Consider the following 24,867-nt stretch of genomic DNA (forward strand, 5'->3'; position numbering starts at 1 on the left):
ATGCCGCCTCCCAGAACAAGAGAGGGCAGGGGTCCGCGAGACCGACTCTCGGCTCCCAGTCAGGAAGAGGACCCGGAGAACTGGGACTGGAATTGTCCAGAGACACGTCGCCTCTTTGAGGACGCCTTCTTCGGTGATGAGGGTTATATCCGGCAGGGTTCTGAGGAGTGCCAGAAGTTCTGGACATTCTTTGAACGCTTGCAGAGATTCCAGAATCTCAAGACCACCGGGAAGGAGGAGAAAGACTCTAGGCATCCCAAGCACAGCATCCCGGTACTGGCCGACCTACCTCGCGCTTATGACCCACGCTACCGCATCAACCTCTCCGTCCTTGGCCCCGACACTCGGCGCTCTCAGGGGCTAGGCCGGCGCCTGGACCCGGAGAGAGTGTCTGAGTTCCGCCAAGCCCTGTTGCACTACCTGGACTTTGGCCAGAAGCAGGCGTTCGGGCGGCTGGCCAAACTGCAGCGTGAGCGCATGGCACTGCCCATCGCCCAGTATGGGGATCGCATCCTGCAGACGCTGAAGGAGCACCAGGTGGTGGTGGTGGCAGGTGACACGGGCTGCGGCAAGTCCACTCAGGTGCCCCAGTACCTGCTGGCCGCTGGCTTCAGTTACGTGGCATGCACCCAGCCCCGGCGAATCGCCTGCATCTCACTGGCGAAGCGGGTTGGCTTTGAGAGCCTCAGTCAGTATGGCTCACAGGTGAGTGGGACAGAACAGGTTTCCAGTTTTTCCCAGTGACCTCGGAATAAGTTGGTTGCCCTATGGCAGTATCGTTACGAAAACACTTACCCTTTGACCCAGTGATGATTCTTCTAGAAATTTTTCTATCGATTGGCCTGGAGATGGTCCAAATGACAAAGGCACTAACATTACCCAGTATAGCACTTTAACAGTCAAAAATCAGAAATGCCTCAGTGTTTATCAGTCTTTTTCTAGGCAGTCACAAAAGAAGAATGAGGATGCTTCCTCCTGATGAGTTCTAGGGCTCTAATCTTGGCTCGGCCACTGACAAATGTTTGTTATTGAAGTTGTCCTACTCTCAACACAGAAGAATGCACGTATCATACGTATATAACTCTGTGAATTTTCATAAGTTGACTGCATTTGTGTGACTAGCACTCAGGTAAAAGAGTCAAACTTACCAGCACCCCAGAAACCTCCTCGTTTCACCTCCCAGTTACCGCCTTGAGGCCTCGAGTCATCACTATTCTTGGGGATAGATCATCATTTTAGTGCTAGATTATCAGACCTGCATTAGTGATAGAATCTCACAGATTATTTTCTCCTCTTTTTCTTACTTTTTTGAAGATTTATTTATTTATTTATTTGTTTGTTTTGGCTGTGCCGGGTCTTAGTTGCAGCACGCGGGATCTTTTAGTTGCAGCATGCGGACCTCTTAGTCGCAGCATGCATGCGGGATCTAGTTCCCCGACCAGGGATTGAACCGGGGCCCCCTGCATTGGGAGCGCAGAGTCTTACCCACTGGACCACCAGGGAAGTCCCTCTTTTTCTTACCTTTTATAAATGGAATCAAAAAGTATGTTCTCTTGCTCACTATTGCCAATTATGGCCTCTGTTGCTCAATATTAGTTTTGTGAGACTCACCTGTAGTATTATCGTGTAGATGTACACCATTCATTCACACTGTTGTATGGTATTCCATTGTGAAGGCACCACAGATATTGGTTTCTTTTACTGTTGATGGGCATTGGGGAGAGTTCTAGTTTTAGGCTCTTGTGGATGGTACCACTATGAACATTCTATAACATGCCTTTTGGTGTGTTTTGGTACATATTTCTGTTGGGTACATATCTAAGAGTAGGATCACTGGGTCATACCAATACTTGTCATGGTTAATCATTTTCATTTTAGATTTTCCAGTGGGTCTGTAGTGATATCACATTTTAATTTGCATTGTGAGTTTTGCTTTGTTTTGGCTGCGTTGGGTAGTAGTTGTGGCATGCAGGATCTTTGTTGAGGCATGCAGGATCTTTCCTTGTGGTGTGCGGGCTTCTCTCTAGTTGTGGCATGCAGGTTTTTCTCTCTCTAGTTGTGTCGAGAGGGCTTAGTTGCCCCGCGGCATGTGGGATCTTAGTTACCCGACCAAGGATCGAACCCGTGTCCCCTGCATTGGAAGGCGGATTCTTTACCCCTGGACCACCAGGGAAGTCCCTGCATTGTGAGTTTTAATTTGTGTTTCCTTGATGACTAAGGATGTTGAGTGCCTTTTCATGTATGTATTAGCCATTTGGAGATCTTCTTTTGTGAAGTGTCTGTTCAGGTCTTTTTCCCATTTCGCTTTTGTGTTTTCTGTGCTTTTGGTCTTGATTTATATGTCTTTATAGAATCTGGATATGACGCCTTTGTAGGATTTATGTATTGTAAATCTTCTGTGAGTTTCCTTTCATTTTCTGAATGGTGTCTTTTGATGATGGTGTCTTTTCATTTAAATATAACACAGTCTGTCATTTTCTTTTTATGGTTGCCACTCTTTGGGTTCTGTGTGAGGAATTTTTGCATACTTTAAGGTCATGAAGATATTCTGTTTTTTTCTAAAAACCTTTACATTTAGGACTGTAATTCATCTGAAATCTATGTGTGTATGATGTGAGGTAGGGGTTAAGATACATTTCCTCTCAATAACACTTTTTAGCGGTTTTACTTTGGTTGACTGGTGTCAGTTTCTCCATTTCTGAGGTGAGGGTAATACTAGTGCTTATATTGTGTGGTAGTTGTGAGGATGAAGTGAGTTGATAAACATAAAGATTTAAAGTAGTTCCTGGTACATAGAAAGGACTCAAAGAAAGGTTAAGCATTACTATTATAATTAATTAGTATCATACATCAGGCTCTGAGCCAAGTACTTTATGTGCATTAGCACATGTAATTCTCACAGCATCTAGGAGGAAAAAATATGCATCTGTGGGATGGAATTGCCCAAGTCAACAGCACTAAGTGGCAGAGGTGGCATTTGACCCCAAGCCTGTTGGACTCCAGAGTCTGATGTGGGACATTTGCTCAGATTTTCAATTTGGGGAGGGCGAGGGACTGTGGCCCAGGCCCAGGTCCTCTCCTGACCACACGCTCCCACTGCCCCCCACCCCCAGGTCGGGTACCAGATCCGTTTTGAGAGCACACGCTCGGCGGCCACCAAGATTGTGTTCCTGACAGTGGGGCTGCTCCTGAGGCAAATCCAGCGGGAGCCCGGCCTGCCGCAGTACCAGGTCCTGATCGTGGATGAGGTCCACGAGCGGCACCTCCACAACGACTTCCTCCTGGGTATCCTTCGGCGCCTGCTGCCCCAGCGACCTGACCTCAAGGTCATCCTCATGTCAGCCACCATCAACATCTCGCTCTTCTCCAGCTATTTCAGCGGTGCCCCCGTGGTTCAGGTGCCCGGGAGGCTCTTCCCCATCACGGTCAGTGCCCCCCGTGCCCCTCCCCAGACTTCCCACCTGGTCTCTGGCCACCCTGGACATGTCCCTTCTCTTCTCTTCTTCTCTGTTTCCCATCTCTTTGATTAATGACGTTCTCTCTCTCTCTCTCTCTTTTTTAAAGTTGCTGTTTTTGGAGCATTTACAGTGTGCTGGATAGCGTGTAAGTGCTTGTCAGAGGAGACCCCAAAATTTAAAGGCTCAAATAACATAGAAATAAATTTTTCTTATATAACCCAAGCCAGCCAGGTGTGGCTGGTCCAGGCTGATGGGCAGCTCTGTTCTACGTGGTCATTCAGGGACCCAGGCTCCTCTTTTCTATTGCTCTACCATCTCATAGGGCAGGGTTTCTCAGACTCAGCGCTTTTGACATTCAGGTCTGGATAATTCTTGGCTGCCCTGTGCATTACAGGGTGTTTAGCGGTATCTCAGACGTGGCAGAGCCGGGACTTGAATCCCACTCACAGACAGACATGGCCCTGTGCTCGATAGCTTCTGTTTGCCCTTCCAGATCTCCTTGTCCCTTCCCCACCTTCCTGTTTTCCCTGGGAGGCACAAACGGACCCCTTTCCCCTCTGCCTTCTGGTTGGCCAGTGGGAAAAGGAGAGTCAGCCCCCTCCCCTGAGGTCTCCAGTGAACTGTGACCCTCACCCGAAATCACAGCTCCTTTTCGAGATGTCTCTCCACACAGCTCTCTCCTTTATGGTTTTGATAACTACTACTTCCTCTTGTTTTGGGGCCCAAGAATTGATAAGCACTCTGAGGTCCCTAGCCGCAGGAGATGCACTGTCCCTTGTGGTTTCTGGGTCTAAATGCCCATCAGTCTCTCTTCTAAGTAGCCATTAGAAACAGTGAGGATGCTTTCAGAGAAGTGATTTCTAGGGTTTTAATCCCAACTCCACCCCTTAAAATTTTGTTCTTGTTGGAGTTATACTCCAGATACAAAAGAGTACCCATAGCACAAGTGTACAGCTCAATTAATTTTCACAAATTAAATACCTGTATAGAGCCAGCACCCAGATTAAAAAACATGAACATTACCAGCACCCTAGAAACCTTCCAATTACCTTGATCCTTTGACCTTTTATTGCATCCTTCTCAAATTATCGCCTTTGAGTGTGCTGTCGGCTGCCTGACTGATCTGTGTCTTCTCTGTCAGCCTGTGACCTCCTCGCCCCGTTGCTTGGGAGCTGGAGTGACAAGGTATGCTCCTGCCTGGGGCTATCTCCTCACAGGTCGTGTACCAGCCGCAGGAGGCCGAGCCAACAACGTCCAAGTCAGAGAAGCTGGACCCGCAGCCCTTCCTCAGGGTGCTGGAGGCCATTGACAATAAGTACCCACCCGAGGAGCGGGGTGACCTCTTGGTCTTCCTCAGTGGCATGGCGGAGATCAGCGCCGTGCTCGAGGCCGCCCAGACCTACGCCAGCCACACCCAGCGCTGGGCGGTGCTGCCGCTGCACAGTGCCCTCTCTGTGGCCGACCAGGACAAGGTGGCGCATGCAACCAGGCCACGTGGGGCAGAGGGGGGTCTGGGAGGGGTTGAGGGCGGCTAATGCAGGACAGATGTGACCCCACAAGCCAGGGCTGTGGGCTGCAGAGGGACTGCTCCCATCTTTGAGTTCCTGATGAGGTGGGAGGCATTGGAGGTGAGCTTTGGAGGACAAGGAGGCTTTTGAGTAGGAGAAGAGGGAGGAAGGCGGTCCAGGTGGGGGGAACCAGCTTGAGCAAAGGCCTGGAGGTGGGAACCTGTGAGTGGGGTGTGGGGAAAGGTGAAGAGGCCGCCTGGTTGGAATGGAAGGGTGCTGGGAGAGAGGCCTTTGGGTCACTGTCTTAGTTATTGATTGCCGTATAACAAATTACCCCCAAACCTAGCAGCACGTTTACTGTTACGTGCATTATCTCACATAGTTTCTGTAGATCAGAAATCTGGGAGGAACTTAGCTGGATGGTTCTGGCTCAGGGTCTCTCATGAGGTTGCAGTCAGATGTCAGCCGGGGATGCTCTCATCTGAAGGCTTGACTGGGGCTGGAGGATTATCTTCTCAGATGGAGCTGACTGGTGTCTGGGGGCCTCTCTAGGGGGCTGTTTGAGTGTCCTCACAATATGGTGGCTGGCTCGTTCCAAGACCAAAGTAGAAGCCACAACATCTTTTATGACCTAGCTTTGGAAATCACAAACCATCATTTCTACAGTATCCCTTAGTTTTTTTGTTTTTTGTTCTGTTTTTAATTTCCAGATAGTTTTATTTTATTTATTTAATTTTAAATTTATTTATTCTATTTATTTATTTTTGGCTGCATTAGGTCTTCATTGCTGCGCACGGGCTTTCTCTAGCTGTGGCGAGTGGGGACTACTGTTCGTTGCAGTGTGTGGACTTCTCATTGTGGTGGCTTCTCTTGTTGTGGAGCACGGGCTTCAGTAGTTGTGGCTCGCGGGCTCTAGAGCACAGGCTCAGTAGTTGTGGCGCACGGGCTTAGTTGCTCCGCGGCATGTGGGATCTTCCCGGACCAGGGCTTGAACCCGTGTCCCCTGCATTGGCAGGTGGTTTCTTAACCACTGCGCCACCAGGGAAGCCCTATCCCTTAGTTTTTAACCCGGTCTGCCCTGTTCAGGGGGAAGGTACTGGGTGAGCGTGTGAATCCCGGGAGTTGAGACTTCCCCAGGCTGTCCTGGAGGCTGACTACCATAGTCACCTCTGGAAGAATCCTTTCAGGTCAGACTTGGTTGTTTAGTGATTAAAGAAACAAGCTTTGAGCACCTCCTTAGTGCTCCCCTTGCTCCAAGGGGCCTCTTTGGGACACAGTGGGAGCTGAGATATGGTTCTTCCCCTCAAGCTGCTGGTCTGCTGAGGGGGGATAGACAAGCAATTGACAGTCCCACAAGTGGTAGAGGAGAACTCTGGATACTCTGAGAGCAGAGTCTTGGTGGATTCAGGAAAGGCTTCCTGGAGGAAGGGACTCTGCATGTGGAGACCTAAGAAAGCCCCATTCTAGGAAGGGGGTAAGGAGAAGCGTGTCTCAGCTAAGGTGTGTGGTGCACTTGTTTTGTGCTGGGCAGAGTCCTGAGCTCTGTGTACTGCTTGTCTCTAATCTTCACAGCCGCCCTGTCTGCCAGGTCCTGTTGTCCCCATTCAATAGATACAGAAACTGAGGCGTAGGCACTTATGCAAAGTCACATAATTGACAGAGCCAGGCTGTAGAATTTGGTAATTTGGTACCAGAGCCCATACTCTTAACCAGAGGTTGGCAGACTTTCTGTGAAGAGGGCAAATTTTTAGTTTTTATGGGCTCTATGGTCTCTGTGGTAACTACTGTACTATTACAGGTAGAAAGCAGCTGTAGACTGACCTGGTGAGGCTGTGTTCCATTAAAACTTGATTTACAAAAATAGGTGGCAGGGTGGATTTGGCCTGCAGGCTGCAGTTGCTGACAGCCACTCTTAACCACTGTGCTTGGCTGTCTCTTGGGTCCATGAGAAGGGCTTGTGCAAAGGGCCTGGGGTGAGAGAAAGATGGGACAGCTGGGAAACTGCACTCAAAGTGGCTGGGTCCAGATTGTGAAGGGGAAGTCAGGAGAGATGGGACTGGAGAGGTGGGCAGGGTTAGACCACCAAGGACCTTGAAGACCCAGTGTGGTGGTGGGCTTTGTCCTGAGGGCACTGCGGGGGTCATGGGAAGGTTCTGAGCAAGGTGGCGGGCAGTGCCAGTTTGTGCTTTAGCAGATCCCTCTGCTGCATGTGAAGGCTGGATGGGAGGGGATGAGACTAGAGACCAGGGAGGAAGCTGGAGTGGGATTGGGGTGGGAAAGGAGGGGCGTGGAGCAGGGTAGGGGCTGTGGGTTTGGGGAGGAGGGAGTGAATTCATGAGATGTTCGAGATCTGGTGTGGCTGGGTGGGTGAGAAGGGAGGGAACATCCAGGACAGCCCAGGTTTCTGGCCCAGGTGATGCAGTAGATGATGAGCCATCTCTAAGATGGGGGCCCGAGTAGGGAAGGGTTCAGTAGAAGGTGCTGAGGCTGTTTTAGACATATGGCTGTGAGGTACCTGTGGGACATCCAGGAGGCATCCAGGAGGCCACTGGACACATGGGTTAGTGAGTGCCGAGTTAGTTGTGCAAAGGGCCTGGGGTGAGAGAAAGACAAGGTACTGATGCCACCTCTTCACTATACCCCAGGTGTTCGACGTGGCCCCACCTGGAGTCCGGAAGTGCATCCTCTCCACCAACATCGCTGAAACCTCAGTCACCATTGATGGGATCCGCTTTGTTGTAGATTCTGGTAAGCGCTGCCCCCCAGCTACCTCAAGGACCTGGTGAGAAGTGTGGGGTTTGGAGCTGTGCACATGTAGTGAGGGAACTCTGGACCACAGCAGGGAGGAGGTAGTGTTTAGGGCTGTGGAGCAGTGGCAGCATCTTAATCGTGCTCAGGCCCCAGGGCCTTTGCACTTACCGTCGTCTCTGCTGAGAGCTGTCTCTCCCCAGATTTTTACACGGCTCACTCCCTCACCTTATTTCAGGACCTGCGCAGATGTCTCCCCATTAGAGAAGCCCACTTGTTCACTTTATCTAAGTGATCTCCTTTCACTGTCACTTCCTTTATGAGGCTTTATTTTTCTTCGTAGTATGGGCATTATATTTTATATATCTTGATCTATTTATTGTCTGTCTTCCCAACTAGACTGTTCTCTGGAAAGTCAGCATAGCCCAGTGGCGAGGAGACACTGGGGCCAGCCTGCAGGTACACTGCCGGCTGTGTGACTCTCAGTGTGACAGTTTGCTCATTTGTAAAATGGCAGTAATAACAGCACCTCCCTCAGGTGTTGAGGATTAAAGAAGTTAATACATTTGGGGGCTGAGGCTGGAATCTGGCACAGGGTGAATGCTCAATAAATGTCAGCGGTTATCTTATTGTATTGAATCTGATGCCACTGATGATAAAAGATTCCATAATTTTATGTTGGATGACTGAACCTCTGAGTAAGAAAAGGCTTGAGAAAATAAATGAAAAGATAAGTGAATGAGGAAACTAAAGAATACATGAACAAAATGGTAGGGTGGGGCCAAGAGTAAGCTCTCAGTTAGTGTTACTGGGACAAAGGAGTAAGTGAGGGTGTCAGTGAGTGAACGGCTGGGTAGAGGGCCAGGCGCATGGAGGGCCCACGTGGCTCCTGCACACACATTCCCTTCCCTCCCTGCTACCCTCCTGCCCACCTAGGGAAGGTGAAGGAGATGAGCTATGACCCACAGGCCAAACTGCAGCGGCTGCAGGAGTTCTGGATCAGTCAGGCCAGTGCTGAGCAGCGTAAGGGCCGGGCGGGCCGCACGGGCCCTGGTGTCTGCTTCCGCCTCTATGCCGAATCGGACTACGATGCCTTCGCCCCCTACCCTGTCCCGGAGATTCGGAGGGTCGCCCTGGATGCGCTGGTGCTGCAGGTGAGGCGGGCTGGTAGGGGACTGGATCCTGAGTGCTGGTGCCCGAGAGGAACCCAGGAGGCATTTAGACGTGGTTTCAGGGTCAGGAAGGGCAGGGCTGGCCAGGCCACGGAGTGGAACTCATTCCTTCCAAATGTCAGATGCCGTATTGAGGGGAGAACTGTTCCCCCAAATCCACAGGGTCATGGGAAGAACCTTGTGACTCAGTCACAATGCTTTCAGCTGTAACAGAAAGCCCATCAAGAAGTGGCTTTTAAAACCAGGGTTTGGGGCTTCCCTGGTGGCGCAGTAGTTAAGAATCTGCCTGCCAATGCAGGAGACACGGGTTCGAGCCCTGGTCCGGGAAGATCCCATGTACCGGGGAGCAACTAAGCCCGTGAACCACAACTACTGAGCCCGTATGCCACAGCTACTGAAGCCTGTGTGCCTAGAGCCTGTGCTCTGCAACAAGAGAAGCCACTGCAGTGAGAAGCCCCCGCACCACAATGAAGAGTAGCCCCTGCCTGCTGCAACTAGAGAAATTAAAGCAGACATAACTAGTGTAAGAAGCATGTAGGCATTTTATAAATATATTTCCTTGAATATGGACTAATTGAAATAGTCCTCTTTTTAAATTAGAGGTTCTGCAACTTTTACCTTTGCTCTTAAGAGAAAATCACAACAGAGTTCTCAAGACTTCTGTGTTCATATAAAATAATGTGAATATTTTATTCATAATATATTGAAGTTTGTAAGGAATGTTATCTTCCTACATATTATTAAGCATTATCTTGGAATATGTTGAATGTATGATCATGTGTGACTCTGTAGAGCTGGAAAATGTATGAATTCTTCAACTCTTACAACAGGTGTGCTGATAAATTTTATTATGGAATATGACTAAAACAAAACAAAACAAAACAACATCCAATACTCGGGTACCTCTGTTCTGGGTGCCTGAGTTACGTATATAACTTTTGCTCCTCACACAATCTCTGTAGTAGGTAAACTTATTCCAATTTATGGATGAGAAACAGGATGCAGAGAGGTTAAGTAGCCTGATCCATGTGGTATGGCTGGCAAGTGGCAGAGCCCGGATTCCATCTGAGGCTGTCAAGCTCCAGAGCGTGCCTCATGAATGCCACCTGGCTCTGGTAGCCATGGGCAGCACCTCCTCCTCCTTTATTATCTGGCTGCAGAGGCAATGAACTGCCCCTCTTTGTGGGTCTCATTTTTTTTTTTTTTTGGCCGTGCCGAGCAGCTTCCAGGATCTTATTTCCTCAAGCAGGGATTGAAGCCAGGCCCACGGCAGTGAAAGCGCGCAGTCCCAACCACTGGACCGCCAGGGGATTCCCAATTTGTTGGTCTCATTTTTAAGGCCGTGGGAACCTTTTCCAGAAGCCCCCTGGCTGGTCTCCCATCCTGTCTTGTCAGCAGAACTAGGTCACGTGTCCACTCTGTGACCTGTAATTTTCCAAGGTGGGACGGGTGGCATTGCCCGACTGGATCAGAGCAGTGATTCTCAGTCCCAGCTACAGTTTGGAATCACGAGAGCGCTTAAAAAAACAAAAAACATCCGTGCCCTACCCCTCACCCAGAGCTTCTAATTTAAAGATCTTTTAATGAGTATTAGTGATCTCCCAGACAACACCACAGCTTAGTGAGCAGGGAGGAAGGTGGTACCACTGGTTGCTGGGTGGATGCCAGAACGTCTGGTGCCCTCCAGATCAGGCCCAGGAGAGCAGGTCACCTTACCCAGAGGCTTCGGCTGAACCCCTAATCTCTGAGCCTTGTTCTCACTCTCTCATGGCCATGTGAGCCACCATGCCAGCCTTTCCTTCATCCACTCAGCAGAGACTTGCTGTTTCCCTATGCCATGCCAGGCCTGGTGATGGTACATGTTTCACTGCTTTCTCCCCATGACCTGTTACCCCTCTGGGCCTTTGAATCAGTCAGGATGCTTTGGTCAAAAGTGAGAGAAACCCACCTCAAACGGTTGTTAGCAGAAAAGGGGATTTTATGGATTTGTGTGTCCATGTTGGGGGGAGGTCTAGCTTAGGAAAAATTAAGGATTTCTCCATCTGCTGTGAATGGGCTAATTTCCAGGCAGTGGAGAAACTAACCACAACAGCTCTGGGCTTCCATCCTGGCCCCTCACAGCCAGAGAGGATGCTGGAGCTTCTGTCTCTCAGCTCCAGTCTGCAAAGTCCCAGGGAAGGATCCTGAATGGCCCAGCTCAGGTCATGTGCTCATTCCTTAGTCAGTCGCTCTGACCAGGGGCTGAGAAACCTCAATTGGTCCAGCTTAGATCGTCTGCTCGCTCCATGGCCAGGGTGTGGAGAAGAGCCGCTAGGCAGACAGACAGATAATGGCCCTCCTTCCCTGCTTCTGTACAATGGGCCTTGACACTGGGCCTTTTAAAGTATCACAAGTTTGTGATCCCTGAGCCGCCCGGTGTTCCACAGTGGCTCATGTGTTCCCCATTCCTGACAGGGTTTGGTTCTCATTCCAGATGAAGGGCATGAGTGTGGGGGACCCCCGAACCTTTCCCTTCATCGAGCCCCCCCCACCAACCAGCTTGGAAACGGCCATCCTCTACCTCCGGGACCAGGGGGCCCTGGACAGCTCAGAGGCCCTCACCCCCATCGGGTCCCTGCTGGCCCAGCTGCCTGTGGACGTCGTGATTGGTGAGGACCCCCCTTTGGGTGATCACACAGGGTCCTGGGAATGGGTGTGGGACACCGCTTGCTCTGAGTGACCCGGGGGCAAGTCTGGTCCTTCTCTGGGACCTGTCCATTCATTCTCAGGTCCTCTGTGTCAGGTCCTGTTCTAGCGCCAGGGATATAGCAGTAAACAAAACAGACACTTCCCTCCTCTGCACAGCCTGTCCCCAGCTCCACCGTGGTACCCCCTCTTTTGTGGTTGGATGTCAAAACCGCCTGCCTCTTCCTCTTGCTCATCCTGAGTCATCCCTGCCCCTCCCGAGGAACTTGCTGACCGAGGCATATTTATCTTGCCCAATTCTCCTGACTTGAGACATTCTGTGTCTACCAACAATCCACGGCCCAGAGAATATTCCTAGCTGAGTTCTACCACCTGGGGCACCACTTCCCAGGCATAATTCTCAGGGGAGCTTTCTGCCTGTGTCAATATCGTTAAAGTCCCCATCATTGCGACACGCTGGAGCGTCAGTACGGGCAGCAGCCTGTATACCACCAACCCTGAGGGCCACCCACAGCTATGGAGATGGTTATTTTTGTTTATTTTAGAAGGAAACAGGGCTAGTGCAAGGAGAATCAGATCTGAGAAGAAAGAGAACAGTCTGTGAGCATTTGCTTTCTGTCAGTGGAAGACTTTGTGGCCCTTATTTCATCTTCACCTGGTGAGGGGAGGGCCTCTGGGCACTCCTGTTGTACAGTTGAGGAAAACAAGGCTCAGAGAAAGGCTGTCACTCGCTCGCCAGGGAGGCACGCCCCAGCCAGGCTGGCACTGTGGGTCCCCAGGCCCTGCGGAGCAGGCGACACAGATGATGCAGTGCCGGGCAGTTCTGGGCCCCGGTGGCTCAGTTACCGTTCTTGCTCTGTGCCAGGTGGAGCTCCCAGTGCTTCACAGGTGAGACACAGTTCATCCTCACAGCAGGTAGATGCTGCAGTTAACCCATTTCACAGATGGGGAAACAGAGGCACAGAGAGGAGGAGAGACTTGCCTGAGGTGACAGAGCTAAGGGGTTCTGGGACAGCCTTGTTTTACTGCCCTACTTTATCTTATGAGGCTACATGTGTAACAGGAACTTTCTGGAAAGGTAGGCAAGGGGAACAGTGAGGGTGAGTCAGGTGTGTGACATGCAGGCTACTGACCTTGGGGCAGGTGGAAACAGTCTTCCATCACATTGGGATCCGATTCTGGGTTTGATTCTGTCCCTCTGGCTCCCGAGGCCCTCTGTGGGTGAGGTGGAGGGTGGGTCAGGGGTCCCAGAGGGCTGGGGACGCTGTCAGGTGCCCAGGAGGCTCAGCGTGGTGTCTGCCCCCAGGGAAGATGCTGATCCTGGGCTCCATGTTCCACCTGGCGGAGCCTGTGCTCACCATCGCCGCCGCCCTCAGCGTCCAGTCGCCCTTCACCCGCGGCGCCCAGAACAACCCCGAGTGTGCGGCGGCGCGGCGACCCCTGGAGAGTGACCAGGGCGACCCCTTCACGCTCTTCAACGTCTTCAACACCTGGGTGCAGGTGAGGTTGGCAGCAGGGTGCCCCCGTCTGGCTGTCGTTCTGCACGGGGCCAGGGCCTCCCTGAGGCTGTGGCTCCTCTGTGTGTGCCCCACCCCCACCCCAGGGACAACCACCGAGCCCTCCGCAGGCCGGGCCTGTCTGCGGAGGACCCCGACTCCATTCATGGGACCAGCACGTGCAGAGGCCCCCGCCTGAGGGGGAGCCTGAGGTTTCTAAAGCACTGACGAAAGCCAGTGCCATCTGGAGAAAGTTTAGATGCCTTAGGGTGGGGGCTATATCTCGAGCACACGTTCCCTGACCGGGCCGGGTCCTGTTCTGGGCAGTGCTGGGGACCCAGTGGTGACTAAAACTACCTGGTCCAGCCCTCCTGGGGCTCCCAGCTCAGTGCAGGAGAGAGACTGTCCCTGGACAGTGACCACCCAGAATGGGCTGTGATGGGGAGTCCAAAGGGGCTGGGAGAGCCCAGGGAGGGTGTCTGACCCCACGTGGTATCTGGGAGGGCTTCCTGTAGGAGGGGGCAGTGGGGCTGGGACCTGGAAGGAGGAGGAGAGCAGGTGGCGCTGAGGGAGGGCCGGCAGGTCTGCGTGCCATCTGCCCAGAGGCTGGTGTTTGGGCTCACACTGGGTTCGTCTGGGCAGTGGGTCGGCACCCCCCATCCCTCCTCCCAGCTGGCCAGGCCCTGACCCTCTGGTGGCCGGACCTCCACCCAGGTGAAATCTGAACGGAGCAGAAACTCTCGTAGGTGGTGCCGCCACCGGGGCATAGAGGAGCATCGGCTGTATGAGATGGCCAACCTGCGGCGCCAGTTCAAGGTGAGGCCTGGGAGGAGGGGTGAGGGCCGGCCTGCCCAGGCAGACAGGGCCAGGAACAGACCTGGTGAGCGGGGGTGGGGGCGCTGGAGTGGGGTGTGCATGAACGCCTTCTGCGGCACGGCTTCCCATCCTCTGACAGTCATCAGAGTCCCACCCTACACCCGCCTCCCCTCCCGTCACATCACCAGGTGTGGAGTGCGGCCCGGGCAAAGGAATAGAGATCCAGGAGGGTTTCCTGGAGGGGTGAACAGGGTCACAAGCCGCATCCTCACGAAAAGCCGCCTTCTCTGGAGTGGGGGAACCGAGCTGGCCGAGTGCCAGCAGGCCGCATGGGGCACCAGATTTGGAGCCGGACGTCCCAGCAGTGAATCTGGGCTCTGCTGCTTGCTAGCAGTGCAACCCCGGGCGGGTTACTGGGCCTCTCGGGGCCTCAGCTTCTCGCTCTGAAAACGGGGAGGCTAAAAATAGCCCCTGCCTCCCAGCGTTCCCACGAAGATTAAATGAGTTAATACACCTAGAGCATTTAGAAGGGCCTGACACACAGGTGTTCCCATACAAGTGTTTGCAGTTTTCATCGTCTTTATGAGGACGTGGTTCTACAGCTTGCTTGTCTTGTTAATACTCCGCGGGCATCTTTGCATCTGAGCACAAAAAGATCCAGTGCCGAGTACTTCTCTGCGGTCGTGTAGCGTGCCGCGGAACGAACATAAAAGAGCCCCTGGTGTAACCGTTCCTCTCGGCTGCAGGAGGGCAGATTGCAGCCCAGAGTGGACGGTCAGCGCCAAGGCCTCCCACGCAATCACAGGGGTCTCCACGTCGGGGACCACCAACATCCCAGCTGTTCTCGGCATCTCTCAACATCTCTGACTTTCTAAAGAGCGGCAGTTCAACCTTTGTTGAGCCCCAGATGCTGAGAAACTAATGAAAAGTCTGGGTCCTTTTCTCTCTCTCACTCTGAGTCACGTATGATATCCTGTCTCTCCTCGTTGGTCGGGGCTCTATGAGAAACAGAAGGTCCAATGCAGTAGGTCCCTGGGAGACTGCTTCCAAAGGCGTGGGCAGTAGGTCTCTAATGTGCATTGGAATCACGGGGAGGGTCCGTGATATCCAGATTCCACACCCACCCCCCCTGAGATTCTGATTCAGTCATTCTGGGATGGGGCCCAGGTCTTGGCATTTCTGAGCATACCCGGAGCCTGGTGACGACTGTGCAGAGGAGGCCCCGGGGAGGACCCTGGGTGGTGATCGCCCGGCCTCCTCTCCTCCCTCCTGGCGGCTGGCCCAGGGGTTCCGTTGGCCGATGACAGAGACGGCTCTTTCCCGGAGCAGTCATGTGCCCAGCACCGTGCAAAGAGTTGTTCTCATACAGCCCCTTTCAGCCCTAACAGCCCTAGCAGGGAGGCCCCAGGAAGGTCCCTGTTTTTCATTTGAGGAAAAGTGTGGCTCTAAGGGTGAGGTCTCGTGCCAGCCAGCAGCAGGCCCCAGACTGGAACATGCGTCTGCATCCAGAGCATGCTTGGCCTGCCCCGTGTCCCTCACTCGGGCCCCACCCGCCCCCAGGAGCTGTTGGAAGACCACGGGCTGCTGGCCAGGGCCCAGGCCTCGAAGCCGGGGGACAGCTACAGTCGGCTACGGCAGCGCCGGGAGCGCCAGGCGCTCTACCAGCTGAAGCGCCAGCATGAGGAGGGCCAGGGACACAGGCGCAAGGTGCTGCGGCTCCAGGAGGACCAGGACGGCTGCTCCAGCGATGAGGACCGGGGCGGCACAGCCTCCCAGGGGGCCGGCGACAACGTGGACATCCAGGTGAGGCGCCGTGGGGCTGACTGGTGCCTGGGGTGGGTGGGGATGGAGTTGATCAGAGTGGGGATGTGGGCTGCCCTGGGGCTCTTATGGGACATGGCCCTGCTCTGGGGTCTGAGAGGACACAGCCCTGCCCTCATTCAGGAGGCAGGTTTCCATGGACAGGAGTCTATAGAAACCCTTGGATCCACAGATTCCAGTACAAGCCCCTGGGGTAGTGGGGAGGGCCCTCAGGAACCCACCTTCCTCCGTGTTGCCACCAGGATGTGAAGTTTAAGCTCCGGCACAACCTGGAACAGCTGCAGGCGGCCGCCAGCTCGGCCCAGGCCTTGACTCGGGACCAGATGGCCCTGCTCAAGCTGGTGCTGGGCCGGGGCCTCTACCCCCAGCTTGCCATCCCGGACCCGTTCAACAGCGGCCGCAAGGACTCGGACCAGGTGGGTCTCCTTCCCTCTCCCCGTCCCTGTGTGTGTTTTGTCGTCTGTCACCCCTTCCCAGCACCTGCTCTGTGCTGGGGATACAGCAGTGACTGAAACAGCCCTGGCCATGCCCTTGTGGGGCTGCAGTCTAGTGGCGGGGGCGGGGGATAGACTCGTTCCCAGACAGATGACCAGAGTGGTTGGGGTTGGGATGGGGACCCAGGGGCTGAGGGGGACCTAATTAGCCTTGGAGGAGGTCAGGGAGGAGGAGGAGGAAGAGGAGGAGCCTTCTGAGTTGAGATGAGGAGGAGGGAACCTGGCAGCGGGAAGAGCAGGTTCGAGGCCTCTGTCACGGGCGCCCACCTTTGGCTTCTCCAGATCTTCCACACCGAGACCAAGCAGGGCGCCGTGCTGCACCCCACCTGCATCTTCGCCAGCAACCCTGAGGTGCTGCACACACAGGACCAGGAGGCCAGGGGCGGCGACGGGAGCCGAGGTAGCGTGAGCCCAGGCCGGGGTTGGGGGAAGCCCTCCATCGGGGACGTGAGGGGCGGGACCGTGACCTCAGGGTGCCCCTCGCCATCGGGGTTACCCCCTCGCTCCTCCCCACATTCAGCTTCGCTGGGGCTGCTGACGTGGGACCTGCAGGTCCCAAGAGCCAGACCTGGCTGGGTGGCCTTGGCGAGTCCACCCCTTGCTGCGCCTCGTCCTCCCACTAGGTGCTGGCTGCCCCGAGCCCGTCCCAAGGCCTAAGGTTTTAGCAATTAGAGCAGCGCCTGCTGGGAGACCTGTCCCGGGAGCCCCGTGAACTTCAGGGCTTGGTCCTGCCTGGGGGGCTCCCCCAGCCCTAGCGTTCAGGCAGTTGGATTCCGTCTACCTTCTAGTGGGATCCAGGCCACAAAAGTCGCCTCAGCTGAGGTTGCACTCAGGCCAGGCCAGTCCCACCAGGGTGCCCTTCCCCAGGTGCAGGGCCTGCCCTCAGGAGCGGGCTTCACGTCTGTAACGTGAAGGACTAGTTGTGTGCTCTGCCTGAGCTGAAACACAGCTCATCCTTCTGTTTGTAAAGAAAGTAACACACTGCACTAAAATGGTAAACAGTAACCCCCAAAGGTAAGGTTTATGATTTTAAATACCAAAGATAGAATTTGAAATTTTCTCTCTAATCTTTAAGTGCTGTAAATTCCAAGTGAATTTACCCTCTTCCTATTACATTGCTTTACTCCTTTTTGGAAACATTTTGTAAGTCCAGGCATCTCGCAAGTAGAGAGTGTGTGAGGAGCCCTCCGTGGTCTGGCCTAGCTGTAGCTGTCACCATTTTTCCATCCTTGTTTCGTCTGTCCCCTTGATTTTTGTTTTTTCCTTTTTGCTGGAGCTTGTTCAGGCAGGTCCCAGACATCTTACCGGTTAGCGATAATAATAAAAATCATATGCATAAGGACTGTTTTTCTGCATCACCACGATGCTGTCATCGCCCTTAACAAAATTAACAATAGTTCTTAGTATCACTGAATAGCCAAAATCACATCCAGCCTGGCAGAATATTTAAGAATAAGCCACAGGCATTTTATCGTTACACACGTGAGCGTATTCTTTGTGTGGACGTGTGCATGGCCCGGGTGGGACAGGCAGCCACTGGGGGATGATGGGTGTGGGGTGGGGGGGGGAGCTGAGCTGTCCCCTTGACCCTTCCAGATGACAAGGACAAGAGGAGCGACAAGGACAAGAGGAGCAGCACGCACCAGCTCCTCAGCTTCGTGTCCCTGCTGGAGACCAACAAAGTGTACCTGGTGAACTGTGTCCGCATCCCCGCTCTGCAGGTGGGTCCCCGCCCCAGCCTCCCTGCCTCCCAGTCCCGCTGCCATGGCTGTGTCCCGGGGCAGGGGCCCCAGGTGGGCCTGGGGGAGCCGTCTTCCGCCAGGCTGCCTGCTGTCATTCATGACTCGCTGAGTGCCTGCCGGGTGCCAGGACCTGTGGAAGGTGCACAAGGCCAGACCCGGTTCCTGCTCTCCAGGAGCTCCCATCTCACGGGGAGGGCGGGCAGTAGCACTAAACGCAGTGCAGCACTAACTGATTAGGGTAGAGGGCGATAAGCTTTCGGGGAAAATAAAAAGAACTGGTAAGGGGATTGGGGAGGGGTGGGTTGAGGGGGCAGGGGAAGGGACAGGTTCTAGTATGGAATTAGGCGATCCGGGTGGGCCTCATTGAGAAGGTGCAGTCAAGTAAAGACCTGAGGGAGGGAGGGAGGGAGGGAGCCTTAGGGATCTCTGCGGGAAGAGTGTCCTGGGCAGAGCGAAGAGCAAGTGCAAAGGCCCTGAGGCACCCCGTGCCTGGTGTGGACAGGGAACAGCTGGAGCAGAGTCAGTGAGGGGGAGCGTGGCTGGAAAAGAGGTCAGGGAGGCAGGTGAGACTGGATCCCCCGCCCCCCACCACCAGAGGGTTCTGAGCAGAGCTGGGACAGGGTCTGACACGGGGCAGAGGCCAGGAGCCCAGCAAGGAGGCGACTGTGGTCGTAGGGCAGGAGCGGATGGTGCTGGAGGCTGAGGATGTGCTCAGATTGCAGATGTACGTGCGTATATGTGTCTGCAGCCAGGAAGGGGGGTTCCTGACAGCAGTAGCTGCCACACCTGTGTGCCCACTGTGGCCACCCCGTGGTTCCAGGCCTGGCCACAATTCTCACTTTATAGGGGAGAAGATGGGGCTGGGTGCAGGGGGCAGTGAGGAGGAGGGCGTGTCCCTTGACTAAGCCACACAGTGAGCAAGTGGCTGAGCCTGAGCTCAGGGTCACAGGCCACACCTAAGGCCTCCCCCCATCAGGTGGGTGTCCCCGTTACCCCGACCCCCTCGCTTCCATCCCAGGGAACATAGAGGGAAGAGAGAAACCCTTCCTAGAGCCCTGGGAGATGTTGTGGACGCTGATTTCCACTGGCACCAAGAAAGCGAACTCTGATCTGCTCCGTTATGTCTTCGTTCAAACATGTACTGAGTAGCCACCTGGCACCAGCCGCTAAGTTCTCTTCCGGGCGCTGGGGACGCAGTCGTGATCAGAATGGACGAGATTCCCTGTGTTCGTGGGGCTCATGTATAAGTGGGGGAGGCAGATGGTAAGGAGAAGCGCAAATGTAAGAGACCACAGCAGATGCTGTACCAGTGCCGGACGGAGGAATGAAGTGGGGTGAGGGCCGGAGTACTGGTGGTCAGCAGGACCTCGGACGGAAACACGGCTTTGCTGGCTGAGATGCTGCCTCATATTCAGTCCCCCCCGCGCTGCCCCTGCCCCGTAGTTTCTGATGATGGAGGATTTTAAACATGCACAAAAGTAGACAGAAGAGCACACTGCGCTCTCATATTCTATCACCAGCCCCACAGCCCCTCGACCCGTGGCGAGTCCTGCCCTATCCACTCACCCCCGCCCCATCCCATAGAATTTTCCCCCACGCGTTATCTTGACAGTTTTCAAAGAGAAAAGCTGAAAGAAGTGTAGAGTGAGCACTCAGTATTCCCACTCCCCAGTCCTACAGCTGACATTCGGTCTTGGCTTTATCACCTCTCCACTCATCAGTCTATTTTAATAGGTGGGCTTTCTTTTGAATTTCTTGATGCATTTTAAAGTAAGTTTCTGGCATCAGTACCCTTCACCTGTAAGCACTTCAGCATGCTTCCCGTTAACGAGCATTCAATATTTGTTTATATATTTTGAGGATAAAAGTTATAGAGAGTGACACATACACATACTAAGCACGCCGTTTGACGAGTTTTGACAGACACACACGTGTAGCCCCAACCCTGAGAAGACAGAGACGGCCGCTGGCCTCCAGCGCAGGTCATGACTCCCCTGACTTCTTGGAACCTGCTCTGTATTTTACTCTTTAGTCTTCATTAGTCTCTTTCTCCGAGTAGAATTTCAGCTCCGTGGGGCGAGGACTGAGTCCATCTCGTTCACATTGTGTCTCTGGCACCGGAAGAGTGTCTGGCACAGAGTAAGCGTGTGGTCAGTATTTGTTGCAGGGCTGGGTGGACGGCTGCGTGGGTGGGTGGATGCTTTGGAGAGACAGGTGGACGTCGGGATGGGTGGGTGGGTGAGTGAGTCGGGGGTGGGCAGGAGCCCAGCCAGGCGGGGGCCTCTCTACGATCGCGTCCTGCCCCTCCCGCCACTGCCTGTCCCCTGCTCCTTCTCTTCCAGTCCCTCCTGCTGTTCAGCCGGTCCCTGGACACCAATGGTGACTGTTGCCGCCTGGTGGCCGATGGCTGGCTGGAGCTCCAGCTTGCGGACAGTGAGAGTGCTGTCCGGCTCCTGGCGGCTTCCCTGCGGCTCCGGGCCCACTGGGAAAGCACCCTGGACCAGCAGCTGGCCCACCAGGCCCGGTGGCGGCTGGAGGACAAAGACGAGGAGGAGGAGGCCCCAGTCAACCGCAAGGAGGTGGCGGCCCTGAGCAGGGAGCTGCTGCAGTTCACGGCGTCCAAGGTACCCGCCTCCTGGGCACCTGCACCCCCTTGGCCAGAGGGGCCATCAGCCATAGGGATGAAAGCTCTGGAAGGCCCGGCTTCCAGCTCATCAATATGCACACATTTGGGGGTTTTCAAACCAGAGAGGTTGATGACAAGACCAACGTCACACAGCTGGTAAGGGGGGAGCCAGGGTTTGACCTCAGGAGCCATGCCATTAACCCTTCGGCCTTCATTCAACAGATGTTTATGAATACATGCTGCACGTGTGGTGCAGGTTACCCCTTGTTAGCAGTTAAGGGCGTGCAGGGTGTGAGAGGGAAGCTGTACGGTATCCGTCTATTTGTGGAGAACAGACGGGAAGAATTCGGACGGAGCAGTTTTGAAACTGATCCCCCACCTCTTTTTTTGTTGTTGTTGTTGCGGTACGCGGGCCTCTCACTGTTGTGGCCTCTCCCGTTGCGGAGCACAGGCTCCGGACGCGCAGGCTCAGCGGCCATGGCTCACGGGCCCAGCCGCTCCACGGCATGTGGGATCTTCCCGGACCAGGGCACGAACCCGTGTCCCCTGCATCGGCAGGCGGACTCTCAACCACTGCGCCACCAGGGAAGCCCCTGATTCCCCCACCTCTTTAAGTGGTGGGGGGTTGAGAATCGTTCCTGATTCTATTGCTATTACACGTGGATGGGGTGCGACCCAGCGGACCAGGGAAAGGGGAACAGGCTGATGTGCTGGAGGAGAAGGGGCGAGGTGGCCAGACTTAAGGTCTGGATGTGTTCCCAGCAGTCATAAGGAGAGAAGGGGTCTGCCGAAGGCAGGTGAGGTGGGGGATGGGGCATCAGGGAATGTTCTAGACAAGCCTGTGGTCATGAGTATCTGAAACCGTGTTGTGATTGGCATTAAGCAATTGGCCCCCATAACTGTAAAGCCCAGGGGTGGACTTTCGGCACGGCTGGATCCAGGTGCTCCGATCATGTCTGCCTGAGTCTCTCTCCCCTATTTCCTGTCTCTCTTTGTTCAGGTTTCCTACAGCCTCCGGCGGCTCACAGCGCTGGAAATCCAGAACCTCTATGTGGGACCCCAGACCATCACTGCTGCCCCCAGCCTCCCTGGCCTCTTTGGCTGCTCTACCCCGTCCCCCCATCCCACCAAAGGGGGCTACGCAGTCACTGACTTCCTCACCTACAGCTGCCTCACGGTGAGCACTGACCCCACCTTGGTCCCTCATCCTCCTGCCCCTGAAAATGCGATGTCAGTGATTCCCCCCCACTCTGCCCGCAACCGCACTCCAGCTTAGTCCAGGGACGCAGTTTCAGAAAGGGGCCTGCCAGCCCCGAGGGGTTCTGGGAAGGTCCCAGGCTGGCTGCGGGGGGCGGTGGGGAGCCAGGCCTGACACAGCCTGCCTGTCACAGAGCGACGCGGACCTGTACAGCGACTGTCTCCGCACCTTTTGGACCTGCCCCCACTGCGACCTGCACATGCCCTTCACGCCCTTGGAGCGCATCGCCCACGAGAGCACCTGCCCCGAGGCCCCACAGGACGGCCCCCCAGGTGAGGCTGGGGCGGTGGCGGCCGGGGCGCCTGTGTTTGCCCAGCTGTCCGTCCAGCCTGTGGTTGTTGACTGTGCGTCTGGGCACTTGCTCGACACTCTGGGGACTGACGACCTCAGCCATCTGCTCTGGCTGGGGCCACGTGCGGACTCCGTCACAAGGACCCAGAGCCGGGGACCAGGAGGTGCTGCAGCCACCTCGTTCTCAGGTCATGGTGTCTGTCTCTCTTTGGTCTCTGTGTCTCTGCCTGTCCGGGCGGCCTCTGGGTTCCTGTCTGTTTCTCTGTCTCTCTCTTGCCGTGTCTCTTGTTCTTTCCTCTGTCCCGCAGCTGTCTCTGCCTTGGCCACGTCCATCCTGTTGTCAGCCAGGGGACGCTGCAGTGGGCAGAGCCGGGCACAGAGTCTTCTGCGGTGCCCCACGCACCACACGCTGGCGCTTGCTGGGGAGATGGCTGTAGGGCCACGTGGTCCCACCCCAGGGCTCTGTTTGTCTCTTTCAGTCTCTGTGTCTCCGCTTGTGTCTTTCTCTGTGTCCCTCTCACCCCCTGGGACACAGAGTAAAGACTCGCCTGTGTGTGTGTATTGATCAAGGAGGGCTTCCTGGAGGACACAGAGCTGGAGTCCCCAGAGGCCAGAAGAGAGCCTAACACTGCCAGGTTTCTGGGATTTGGGTGGGGGTGAGAGCATGCAATGGAGCGTCCCCCTCACAGCCTCCCATCTCCTCTCCCTTAGGGGCTGAGGAAGCTGCCCCCGAACCCCTCCAGAAGGCATCCGCCCTGCAGAGGCCCTACCACTGCGAGGTCTGCCAGAAGGACTTTCTTTTCACACCCACGGAGGTGCTGCGGCACAGGAAGCAGCATGTGTGAGCCCAGCCAGTCCTGGACCAGGACCAGGGCCAGGGCCAGGGCTCCCGCCCAAGCCCCCGGCCTAGGCGCGGAGCTGTGGTCTGGGCCCAGCCCCGCGGGGAGGGAGCATAAATATGTGAATAAAGTCTCACCGATGGAACTTCCCTGGTGGCACAGTGGTTAAGAATCCGCCTGCCAATGCAGGGGACATGGGTTCAACTCCTGGTCCAGGAAGATCCCACATGCCGCGGAGCAGCTAAGCCCGTGCGCCACAACTGCTGAGCCTGCGCTCTAGAGCCTGCAAGCCACAACTACTGAAGCCCGCGTGCCTAGAGCCTGTGCTCCGCAACAAGAGAAACCACCGCAATGAGAAGCCCGCACACCACAACAAAGAGTAGCCCCCGCTCGTGGCAACTAGAGAAAGCCTGTGCGCAGCAACGAAGATCCAACACAGCCAAAAATAAATAAATCTATTTTACAAAATAAAAAGTCTGGCTCTGGGGGCTTCCCTGGTGGCGCAGTGGTTGAGAGTCCGCCTGCCGGTGCAGGGGACACGGGTTCGTGCCCCGGTCTGGGAGGATCCCGCATGCTGCGGAGCGGCTGGGCCCGTGAGCCATGGCTGCTGGGCCTGCGCGTCCGGAGCCTGTGCTCCGCAACGGGAGAGGCCACAGCAGTGAGAAGCCCACGTAATGCAAAAAAAAAAAAAAAAAAAAAAAAGTCTGGCTCTGTTTCCTAATATTCTTTCCCCACGTCCCTGCCTTGGCCTGTCACCCCTGAAGCCCACAAGGGAAGCCTTCCTTGTCTCTCCCAGCTTTTGGTGCTTTGCTGGCGATCTTTGGCATTTCTTGGCTTGTAGATACATCACTGCAGTCCTCCGTCTTCACATGGCTGTCTTTTCCTTCTGGCATGTCTGGGCATGTCCAAATGTTCCCTTTTTATAAAGAACAGTCATATTGGATTAGGGCCCACCCAATGACCTCATCTGAACTTGACCATCTGCTAAGACCCTACTTCTAAATGAGGTCACATTCACAGGTCCTGGAGTTTGGACTTCAGTATATCTCTTTGGGGGACAGAATTCCACTCATAACACCCCCCTTTATTCCACCCTCCATGTGGCAGCCCAAGGGGCAAAGCACAAACCGACTCTGTCCTTTCTCTGCTCAAAGTTCTTCCAAGATAATGGAATATTATCAGCCCTAAAAAGAAATGAAGCACTGCCATGACACGGATGAACCTTGAAAATATCATGCTGAGTGAAAGAAGGCAGACACAAAAGACCTCGTATAATTCCGTGTATAAGAAACGTCCAGGGGCTTCCCTGGTGGCGCAGTGGTTGAGAGTCCGCCTGCCGATGCAGGGGACACGGGTTCGTGCCCCGGTCCGGGAAGTCCCACATGCCGCGGAGCGGCTGGGCCCGTGAGCCATGGCCGCTGAGCCTGCGCATCCAGAGCCTGTGCTCCGCAACGGGAGACGGCACGTCGGTGAGAGGCCCGCGTACCGCCGAAAAAAAAAAAGAAAAAAAAAAAAGAAACGTCCAGAATAGGCAAATCTACAGAGCCAGAAAGTGGATTGGTGGTTGCCTGGGGTTTGGGTTTGGGGTTGGGGAGGGGAATCGGGAGTGACTGGTAAGAGGTAGAGGGTTTATTTTGGGTGTGATGGAAATGTTCTAGAACCGACTGTGGTGATGGATGCACAGCTCTGTGAAGATAAAGTCATTGAACTACACACTTTAAATTGGTGAATTTTATGGTATTTGAATTATATCTCAATAAAACTGCTATCAAACAACTTCCCTGGCTCCCCAGCGCCCTCTGGAGGGAGCCCTGCCTCATTGCCCGGCCCCACGTCCTGATGCATCTGCGCGGGATGACCCCACACTGTTGTGGACACGTAACACAAGAGGCTGCAAAGCCACACACAGAAGA

The 24,867-nt window shown here is 54.7% G+C and overlaps 1 protein-coding gene across 1 annotated transcript; it reads left to right on the plus strand.

Annotated features, from left to right (window-relative positions):
• On the plus strand, positions 1 to 23,383 carry DHX34 (DExH-box helicase 34; the record flags this gene model as incomplete). Its single annotated transcript, XM_079724330.1, has 16 exons — positions 1 to 705; positions 3,114 to 3,425; positions 4,676 to 4,930; positions 7,612 to 7,714; positions 8,651 to 8,868; positions 11,360 to 11,534; positions 12,878 to 13,071; positions 13,782 to 13,883; positions 15,444 to 15,686; positions 15,947 to 16,120; positions 16,481 to 16,598; positions 17,795 to 17,919; positions 20,283 to 20,564; positions 21,567 to 21,743; positions 21,958 to 22,096; positions 22,827 to 23,383. 16 exons carry the CDS (start codon positions 1 to 3, stop codon positions 22,958 to 22,960), a joined length of 3,456 nt encoding a protein of 1,151 aa, XP_079580456.1. The 3' UTR covers positions 22,961 to 23,383.
• Between the last annotated feature and the right edge of the window lie 1,484 nt (positions 23,384 to 24,867).

Source organism: Hyperoodon ampullatus, assembly GCF_949752795.1.
Source record: "Hyperoodon ampullatus genome assembly, chromosome: 18".
In the NCBI taxonomy this organism is placed as follows: Eukaryota; Metazoa; Chordata; class Mammalia; order Artiodactyla; family Ziphiidae; genus Hyperoodon; species Hyperoodon ampullatus.